Below are 11,138 nucleotides of genomic sequence, written 5' to 3' on the forward strand. Positions count from 1 at the left end.
TACATGGTATTACCATACAAATTATGAAAATTTTGTGCTGAAAAACGGGATGAGAAGGCATGGTGGAAAACAAGACATTTTAAGCAGGCACCAAACATAATTGATTATAAAGGGGAAAAATTAAGATAAGAAGGAGAAGACAGTAGCAATTCCAATCCACCTATTACATTTAAGGTTCTAGACTGGAATTTCAATAATAAGCAGTAATTTCTCAGTTGTGGCAAAGCAATGCAACAGATAGCAAACTGTTATGCATATCGTGTTTTCATCTTATTTCTGACCATGAAAACAGTATGCACTTTTGTGTTGTAGAATTCATTGGAAGATCAGGGTCTCCTTTCAGGAAGTGACTGAGGTCACAAACTTCTCCCAGCACGCATCTAGGGTTTCAGGAAAAAAAGAGAATGGAAGAAGCACAAAGGGGAGAGAGAACTTCACTCTTTCTTAGGTGAGAAAATGCTAAGAAATGTAGATATGGTAATAATGGAAAAATATTCATAATTTTATTTTATTATTCTCTGATGCATTTCTCAAAGCAAAACTACACTCTTCTTCAGAAAGGTTGCACTAACTACTCTAGGTTATCCACCTCATATGCTACAGACACATTTCTCAGAAAAATAAAAACTCAAGAAGTACACTAACAATCTGCTACTGTACAACCTAACATATATATTGTTCTAGGGGGGAACCTATCAATGACCCCACTTTCTTTCTTTCCTGTTACTAGCATTAATACATAACTTCCTCAGGAAAAAAAAAAAATACTCCAAGGTAGATTATTAAAGGTTTTTGAAGCACTTGCCCTGGTAAGACAAATTGCTAAAATTTAATATAATCACATCTTCTGAATTTAGACTGAATTTGGCTAGTATTTTAGAAACAACTGCGAGTTTTATTTGTTTTGAAAGATTAAAGATTGATTAGAAGAGCTATGGGACGGCAAATCTCCCTTTCTACTCTGATCCTACAGATCATGCTCTGTAATGATCCATAGGTTGCTTTGGTTTTTTTCTTTCAACTGGATATTCCTCAGCAACACTCTGAATGCACAAACTTGTATCTGGTCACAAAGTTTTATTAGAATTCTGTTGAAATAACAGAACTGCAAATAAATTATGCTAAATAATGAGGAAGTGAAATTATTCTACACTGAGCCACTGACTTCTTGGCAGCTATTTGTTTAAGTGCCTGAAGGAGTGATTATATTGCCTCTGGAAGTTTAGTTTAAAGCAACCAAAACCCTAAGCCATAAAATTTTAAGCAAATAGCAAGAATTACATGCAAACTCTCAGGGAAAGGGTGATGAGTAAAAATTCTGATCCATTAACAGAATGTAATAACCACGTTTTAAACATAGTTAAAAGACTTCCAAAATTAGCAATTACAGCAACAATTTTGTTCTTTTAGGTTGTCCTCATCTACCTGCTCCACACATTGAGTTTTGGGTGTCATATTTCTCTTAAAATTAAGATAATTTTAAGATGTGACAGCCAACATTCTACAACAGGATACACTGTGAATATCCAGGAACAAAAATGCATGCGAGCAGGCAAAAAGTTTTTCAGGGAAACCATAAAATACAATTCTCATTGTTTTTACCATTTATAACTCATAGAGTCAAGTGGCCTGGGAGAAAATGGAAAACAGCTCTCATAACAATAAATTAACAATTATGGAAAGCAGACAATGCATTCCCAGCTTACTTTTAAGTATGAGAAGTTCTGTCACAAATCCATTTTAGGACTCAATATGGAAGAATGAACAAAAAAGAGAACAATGTCAAGTCTCTGTACACTGACCAATTTCAGTCTCAGGTGAACATAAAAGCAATAGCCATATATTCTATAGTTCAGGTATTTCACAGTGAGATGTGTAGACAAAAGCAGAATTTCACAATTTAAAGACTGATCTTCTTAACATTCAGAAATGCTTGCATTTTTACCAGATCTCTTAATTAATATTTTTATTCTTTTGCAAAGTACTTTTGTAACAGATAAGTAACATGAGTTGAAAAAAAATTCCTACCTGTTTCCTCTTTTCAGGTGGAAGTGATGGATCACCATCCTACAAATAAACAGATATATTTTATTGGCAGCTTATTTATGAAACCAGAAACTATATTGTGAATCTAATTGTAGAACATGTATTTTAACTAAAATGTTATCAATTTTTGTTTAAAATACTGCTGATTAATATCAGTAATACTAACTTTAACATAAAAAAAATTTCTAAGCTTGAAGATTTGTTTACATTTCTAGAACAGTAGTTCATTACAAACTTCTGTTGCATTAATTTTTACACTGGTACATTAAGTTGCTGTGGAATGCTAATACCACAGTCAGTTTTTAAATGGAATTATCACTGAAACTAATTGCCTCAGAGCATGCACTGCATTTCTGTGTCCCATATAACAAGCACTGCCTCATCACTGCAGAACAAATGAGTAATAATATGATCAGGATTGTGCAACTGCAGGACTACTGCAAAAAAGTACCTAAACATTTTTACAGTAGCCACTATGGACTTCTTTCGAACTTTTTTTGAGGTTCACCTTTGTCCCCCAGTTATACAGTCTTCATAAAGAACAACCTACAATCAGCTCCCGATACTTCTTTTTCAGAGACTGGTGTCGTTCCCGCAGCTGGTTGGCCATAAGTTTGTACTGGTCTCTTTCCTGTTGACAGGTGTCCAGCTCTTTGGAAAGGATGAGCAATGCCTCCTTTTTACTTTCAAGTTTCCTTTTGCACACCAGATACTGCAGAAGAGAAAAAACCCATACATGTAACAAGCCATTTCAACCCAAGCCAGTACTGAATACAAGAGACTCGAGTTCCTCTGTGAAAAGTTGGAAGACTGCACAACATCAAAGTCTGCCACAAGTTGTCTTAACTTATTAATGACAATTACAGGGAAGATATTTCATATAGAAAGCTTGAAATCCATCTGTAAAGCTACATGTTCACCCGACCACTGTGACTTAGAAAGATTTACCAATTTGAGTTTCTCATTCTTTTCTTTATATGCAACAGCATGAGGAACCTTGCTATTTGCCCAGCAGCACTGACAAGGCTGCTAGAAAGAAGAAGCACTAGCAAAATCCCTTTTCTACATGTGTTCACAATATCCAGTTCCCAGGTAGCAACCAATCGTTCCTGCTTCACTTCCCACTGCCATCCTTCTCCCCACTACCAGCAATGAACTATGGGCTCAGCTCCCAACTGGGCACTGAAGTGGGACTATGTTACAGCAGAAGGGGCTGCAGGAATGATAACAAAAATTTACCCTGACTATGAAAAAATTACAGTGTGATGTCCTAACGCCACACATAAAAGAAATTTAATTATGCTGCAATACTACAGGCATATGCTCATTTGAGGCAAAAAAATGGGAAATAATGCTGGAATGCTACACAACCCTAAAAGGGAAGAAAAGCAGGGATGATCCTTCCTCTGCAGCCATCACTTCTTATGCGAAGTAGTCATGCACTAAGCAAATCAGAACTTTCAAATCTTAGCTGTTCTGCATTAGTCTGATCTGCTTCATTGCCTTTCCACATTGAAAGAAGAGTAACATGTATGTTATCCTCAATGTTACCTACCAGAACTTTCAGGTAACTTTTACTTAACAAGATATTTAATCAGCAGATTCTTATTACCCATCACTTGACACTGCTCATGCTAAAGTATGTATTTCTATTCCTGATGTTACTGACATATGATGTGGCTCTAAATACTTTCTGAATGTGATCTGAAAGAGACCAAACACCATAGCAGTCATGAAAACAATTTACAGTTTCATTATATTCTCTGACAAGAATACTTTGTCGTTATGGGCTCTTGCATAAAGCAACAACATCAGCACTTCCATACTGTTCAAGTCAGCGCTGTTCTTTGGGACAAAAATCATTCTTTGTATGTACTACTTGCTTGGAATTAACTTTGTTAACCTCAATTCAAAGTCAATGAGAAAGGAAAAAGTGAGTTTGGTATATTAGTACAGACGACCTTTTCCAAAAATGGTAAATGTTTAGTTGCAAAAAAAGTGGGGAGGAAATGAGAAAAGCAGTTCCAAGAAGGATTTGAACCCTCAAAAAGGACACTTCCACCTTGGATTAATTTTATTTCTGGCAATACTGAAGTTGAAATCCTGCCATAAATTTTCTGGATTATGATGCCTTGGCATCAACAAAGGCAAGTATACCTATGTACTTATGTCCTTACTGATACCTTACACAAATGTCAAATTCCCTGATAAAGAACTGAAAGGTATGAGAAGCTAAACTTGAACATTGTCAGTAAGTGATTATAGTAAACTGCTTCAAACTTTATCAAGTAATTCCTTCCCTTATAGTGAAATATTTGTCAATCTTTCTTCTTTTTCCCCCGTTTCATCCCCTGACTAAGTAATTCTAAAGCAAGCCTTTGTTAAATTGTTTTTAAGTATTAGCAGTCTGATAGAGTAAATAAAAATGAGTAAAAGCAAGCCTCACAATCACTTAAAAAAAACCCCAACCCCTGAACCAAGTAGCCTGTTCTGTTCCTTCACCAGGAAAAATCCCATGAAGAATGAAGCTGGCCCATCCAAACAACACCTGTGTGGAATGGAGCACCCTATACCACACACACAGTGTGAGTGGAAAGAAACCAGGCATCTTACCTTATACACCCACAGTACTGCAGGTGCCTGCAAGCGCTGCTGGATGAAGCCATGTATGAGACTCAGGAGTGAACCAGAGCATGTGGATTAGGCTGTAAAACCCAGTACTTACCCAGCAGGAAATACAGACCTAGCAGCAAACAAATCTTGATTCTGCCATGAGTCACGGCCCTCTACAAAGGACAGACTCAGAGCATACGAGAAGGCTTCACCTTTTACAGCAGTACAGACAGGGACTGGGGAATTCTCCACTACCCATTAGCCTGAGGATAATGAACCATAAACAGATTGTGGGGACAGTAATATTCAGAGTCTGAATGAAAAGGAATAAAGATAGCCTCCTTGTTTAAAATCTGTTTTAACTAGATGAACTAAATACTGATGATATTGGCATATCTCCTCAATGTACTGTTTGGATTTTATTACAAAAATGACCACATAAAAGACTTTTTGAAGTAATTTTTACCTTTTGCACATATTGACTTTCCCAAATAAATAGAATAAAACCAGCAATAACATAATAATTTGTTTCAATGGGCTTATGGTACAAGAAAAAATAAAGCCAGAGCATTTCTGTAGAATCTGATTATTCAACAGGGCTGTGTTTGCAGTTGCCATTACCATTACTGAAGAAAAACCAAATTTCACAAAGACAGACCTCAAAGAGTTTATTAAATATATTTGTTTCTGAATGTTAAAAAACAATGTAATGCAAAGCAATAATGGCTATAAAATGACCTAACAGTTGTATACCAGAAATGGGTTCTAGTCAGGGAAATAACTGAGTCCCATCAGCAATTTCCCTTATATAGACAAATAAGTGCAACAGAATTGGTATGCTGTCAAAAAGAACACAGGAGTGTGACAAGCTGTTTTGGAGCAATGAAAGCAATAAGGCAAATTTTCTCAAACAGTCTGAAAAAAAGCATTCATTAGATGCTTCTGGCATTCACTCATGCAGGGACTTCTTCCCCTGCAACTGAAGGAAAGCCCACATCTCAGGTGTTGTTTATCAGTGAGACAAACAAGTGCATTCTATTATGCACTACAGTTACTGTGAATATTCATATTATCTTTTGTTTCTTTTTAATTATTGGTACAAAATAATCTATACATTCAAAAAACAAATAAGAACCAGCTGCTATACAGTCAATCTAAAAGTTACTATGTAAAACTTTTCATATCTGTCTAGTGGCTTTTATCTACCAATGTGCTGTTATCTGCAATAAAGTAAATTATAATTGCTACAAGGAAGAACATAATAATTAAAGGAATATATATGACATCCTACATTACTGCCTGAACTGCTTTACAGCCAGATGACTACTTTAGTGAAATTGAGTAAAAAGAGACTGACATTACAGGAGAGTGTAACTGCTCCAAGGTGACCCTCTACATTGAACACTTACTATTTGTCCATCGCTATTTTTAGTCACGAATCTGGGTAGATCTCATTAATGACGCTGTAGACATGGTCTAATAATCTGATGAAGCTGGGACACGGTCAAGGTTTTAGACTTTCTTTTTCTAAACCAACAAACACACTGAATTCCTATCAGATTTTTTTTCTTAATTTGTACAAATTACTGGCCTATATTTTGGTATTTAAAGACAATTAATATCATGGAAAACATCTAATTTTCTGAGAGTAGAAGCAGAGATACTATATCCAATCTGTACTTCAGAATCACTGTGGATCATATTCTGTCTTCTCTTGACACTTGAGGGCATTGTGTCTTCAAATATTTCAAATACATTACATTGGGCCTTGAAACCTATCACCTACCATGCTCTCTGGGAAACCTTGAAGTCTACTCACCATCTTTTAACAAGAGATCCAACTGCTACCAAACTGCCTTAAGTTTTATCAAATTTCTCCCGACTGTAGTCTTGGAGACAATTCTGTTGTAGAAACTGAAGGGTCCCAAAATGCATTGCAATCCCACTGGGATGTTTGTAGGCTGTTTCTATAATGTTGCTCCCCTTGACTTCAGATTAAACTGTTAACTTATCTGAAAGAGTCAAGCACTCAGACCTAGAAAAATACACAATTACTGGCCATTTGCTTGCCATCTCACTTCCTGATGTGATTTATCTCTGATAAAACCTGAAATAATGCAGTGACCTTGGTTTTATCCCACCATATCAACTCTGACTTTCTTGCTGCCCAGCTCTTGCTCCACTGGCTGCCTCCCAGCTGCTGAAAAGCAGGCTGGTATCATCCACTGATGATAGAAGTGATATAAGCAGTTCCTCTGAATACCATATCTTGTTTTGATGACAATACTACACCACACCATCTTCACCAGCCATTTAGGAATACCACACTTTAGTAGTTAATACTACTGTGTGATGTGGCCCAGCCCTCAGAAGTTTTGTATGCTGTGCATTAGATAACATTATTAAGTTTTCTGTTTGTTTAACAACATCCCTGCAGAGCTCTTACTCCAATCTGAAATATGGAAACATGAAAAGCAAACACTTGTTTAGCTGCCCAAAAGTCCAGCATGCACGTCTTCATAGCACTCTCCCACAGCTCCAGCAAATTTTGCAGTAAATCACAATGCTATCTCTTTAAACATTTTAATTTCATTTTCCAAATGTCAAAGTCATTAAAATGCCAACCCAACCAACCAGAGACCTCAGAGCATCCACTCCACTTTGTTCTTCCCTACAGTCCCTGCATTTGTGCACATTATGAAAAGCTGTTAAACTAGTGGCTCCAAAGCCTGTTGGTCCCCTCACAGAGGTTCGGCAAATTACATTTCACACTTTGTTTGAGAAAGAAACATGACAGAGATAATAGAAACATGAAAATCTCACCAGTTTTCCTTCCTCTTCTCTCTTGCCCACATAAAAAATTGTGCAACCAATGGGAAAGGTGTGCTCTGCCAATTACAAGCAGGCTATCTCTTCAGAACTCATGTCTGGAAATCGTGTTAAAATCTAGCTATTTCAACTAGAACTACTGCTCAACAGTTTGGTAAGTCCAAAATTACTAGGCAAGGGAGTTCAAGAGACAAGCGTATCACCTCCCTCTGTGCTGCTGAAGACCATTCACAGTCAATAACCAAGAAAGAGCCTCTTGTGAATGAAAAATTAAACAGAAATTACAACTGTTCAAACTAGCTGTAGGAGGCACAGTCACAAATGAGTAGCTGTAAACAGCATACACTAAACACTCTAATGTGTGAGAGATGACAAACAAAAGAAAAGCATTTTGACATTGGATTTAATTGTAGAGGCTGGCAAATCTGAGGGACTTTGAAGATCATCTAGTTTCAAGTATGCTGCCATGGGCAGGGAAACCTTGAACTAGATCAGGTTGCTCAGACTCCCATCCAAACTGGCCTTGAACAACTCCAGGGATGGGGATGAAGAATGGAATGTACTCTTGGAATAGTAATTTGAGATTTATGAAGATCACTGGTTTATGGAGGACTTGGGCCACCAGCAAGAAAGTTCTTGCTGCAGCTCAGTCTCTTGTGTCAAACCAGCAGTTACTGACCAGGTCTTCACCCTACAACTTTACACCAACTTTTAAATACTCTAAACATGGATCACTGGGTGACAGAAACGTCAGATGAAAACTACGAGTCCAAGCAGAAAAAGTAACATGGTAACTCAACAGAGTAATTAATCTTTCATATATGTATGTATATATATATATATATATCTCCATACATCCATCACCAATACATTAACTTACCTAAAGAACAGGTAAAATGTGGATTCCTGCTCCTGAAGTGAGTTTTTCTGCATCCAGTTTGTGAGATTGTCAATGGAAATAATGACTCTTTTATGCTCCTTCAATGTTTGCTAAGTTGGCTTTGTCCCAGTATTCCTACCTACGTCACCCTATTCAGTTAGTTTAAAGAATGCTCAAGGTACATGTGGCACTAAGATTGTTCAGAGTATCAGGTGCACACTAGGCCTGAAATATGTGTGGCTGTAAAGTAAGTGGAAAAATACATAAATATAGAGGCAAAAGAACAAGCAAGAAGTTAGTGGTGAGCATAATAAAAACAGAGAAAGATATGTGAAATGGTACAGAGCAAAAGGCACTGCAATTGAACCAAAGTCAAAAGGAAAGACAAGAGTAAATATAGAAAAAGACTGAAACAGACAAAAAATTTTCTTCTTTTCTAATGAAAAATGAAAAGGCAACCTACAAAAATAAATGCTGTGTGTACAAGTGTTTGTGAATAAGAACCAAACACACATCCTTACCACTTTTCTTAACACCTGTAGCACCATAGTTTTAAAATTTACAGTTGTTTTTGACAAGTATTTAAATTACTCCCACCTTTCAAACCTGGAGGATTTGGCTTATGCAAATGAAAACATATGTGACCACAGGTCTGAACTTATCAGTATCTGGTTGTTTATGCCAAGATTTTTAACCCCATTTTATGTTTTAACTGTCTACCACCTGCAATGGGAGACTGTTTGTTTAGAGGTACCATGTCTTTTCTTGCCTGTGTTACCTTGTATTTTGAAAGCATTTCAAGATTTTTTATGAAATGCACAGGGGAAAAAAATTACCCAGCAGACACTGAAGCTAGGAGGCCTTGAGAAAATCTGTACCACTGAGGGATATGGCAAATTCATAAAACTTATTACAAGTTACTTCAGACGTCTGAGCCACTTTCTCACAGACCCATTAGGATGTTGGAGTTAATGGGTAAAACACATGGAGTGAAGTACAACAGCCAAAGGAAGAGGAAGACAAAAGAGGAAAACCTGCATCTTGACAGCACACACTACAGACTTCATCCAGAACAGGCTGTAAGCCTGCTGTGGAAACACAGAGAAGGAAGGAAAGGTGGAATATAAGTCACTATGCCTCTAACTTTCCTGAAAAAAAGAAATTATATGTATGTTTAAGTATCAACGACAATGTAGCTTAGAACAGCCATTAAACTTTACTACAATCAAGAAGCCCCTAAAGTGAAGTAGGTGTTCAATTTTAGGATAGAGTTTTAGGCTTAACTATATTAAAAGTAAAAAAGTTCCAAAGTAATTCTAAATTACATTTTAAAGCAAGGAACAGCAACATTTCCTCTAAACACACCTCGTGATTTGCCTCCCATCTGAAATCACCTCCATCCCAAATAAAACTCCATTTGATAAATGAGATGTCAGATTCAACACTTCACAACTAAGATGCTACTAAAAGTGTACTTTTCACTTTCTCTTGGATCATTTTGTGTCTTTGGAAGCACTGTATTCACAGTCTCCAATTCTGGAAGTACTGTACTAGCACAGATCTGGGCCCATACAAACTCCCACTGAAATCACCAAGAACTGTGACAGGTTCAACACCCTAAACTCAAATATCTTTTTGATAGGTCAGGGCTTTAGGCCTTACACTCAATTAACATAATGGAGGCAAAGCCCTCCTGAAAACACGGAATTCACCAGTGTGGATCATACTGTAGGACAGTATCCAGGCCAATGCCATTTGCACAAAAGTTTTATCTGCTATCTGTAAGCATAAAATTACTATTTTTACAGTAATGCAATGTAAAAATAAGCATGCCAGCCTCCTTCATGAGTTTTATGAATAAACTGATTTGTCTTTAATAATACTCCTTTAAATTATACTGACCTAAAGTTGGTTTGAGTTTGCTACCTTACCCTACGTGAAAACGTGTACCTGTAAATGCTGTGGATGTTTTAATGGGATGCAGTGGGCAATAAAGTTTCTATTCATGTAACTGTAAAATCCTCCACCTGTTGAGGCTTATGGGCACGCTGCTATTACATTCTTTTTTCCTGTAGTATAAATGTCACCCTGGGTCTCAAAACCCGTAAATACGTGATTCAAGTGAAGTAAGAACACAAGGCACACGGCACAGGGGCAGCGCGGTCAGCCAGGCGGTGCCGCAGCCGGGCTGGGCTGCGCCGCGCTGCTCGCCGGGCCCGAGGCCTCGGCCATCCCCGCAGCTCAGGGAATCCTCGTCGGCTTCAAACCAGCCGCAGCAGCGCCGGGAAGGCGCTCTCCGCAGCCCCAGGCCGGTTAACACACGGAGAGGCTCGCAGCCCCTCCGCGGTGCCCCGGGCGGGCGGGGCCAGCGCGGCCGAGGCCGCAGCCGTACCCGGCTGGCTCGGGCCCCCGCCCGCCGCTGCAGCCGCCGCTGCCCGCTCGGCCGCGGGCCCGGTGCCCTGCCGGCGCCGTGCCCGTGTCCCGGCGCGTCCTGGAGGCGCGGGGAGCGGCCGGGCCCGCCCGCCGCTCTCCCTCGCCGCCCCGGCCCGCGGCCCCCCGCCGCCTCACCTCGCTCAGCAGCCCCTGCCAGTCGCTCTCGCTGCGCTGCGAGCCCATGGCTCCGGCGGGCCGCGGCGCCGGTGAGCGGCTCCTCCCGGCCGGCCTTCGCCGAGCAACCCGCGGGAGAGGCGGGGACTGCGGCCGCCTCTGGCCTGCCCTCCGAGCGCCGGCGGGAGCGGGCTGCCGGCGGGCCGGGCCGCGGGGCAGAGCG

General features: G+C 39.4%; 1 protein-coding gene across 4 annotated transcripts in view; it reads right to left on the reverse strand.

The window, feature by feature from the left end:
- Window positions 1-11,102, reverse strand: part of CCDC149 (coiled-coil domain containing 149) — a 51,479-nt gene extending 40,377 nt beyond the window's left edge. For 2 of the 4 annotated variants that reach the window (XM_021554422.2, XM_021554421.2), the window contains exons 1-3: window positions 10,937-11,102; window positions 2,597-2,758; window positions 2,029-2,067 (exon numbers count right to left, since the gene is read on the reverse strand). In XM_021554422.2, the coding sequence (XP_021410097.1) occupies window positions 2,029-2,067; window positions 2,597-2,758; window positions 10,937-10,984 (249 nt within the window). In that variant the 5' untranslated portion in view covers window positions 10,985-11,102. The remainder of the gene's footprint in view (window positions 1-2,028; window positions 2,068-2,596; window positions 2,759-10,936) is intronic. The other 2 variants (XM_021554424.2, XM_021554423.2) reach the window with 1 other exon arrangement.
- Between the last annotated feature and the right edge of the window lie 36 nt (window positions 11,103-11,138).

The sequence above is a fragment of the Lonchura striata genome, chromosome 4 (assembly GCF_046129695.1).
Source record: "Lonchura striata isolate bLonStr1 chromosome 4, bLonStr1.mat, whole genome shotgun sequence".
In the NCBI taxonomy this organism is placed as follows: domain Eukaryota; kingdom Metazoa; phylum Chordata; class Aves; order Passeriformes; family Estrildidae; genus Lonchura; species Lonchura striata.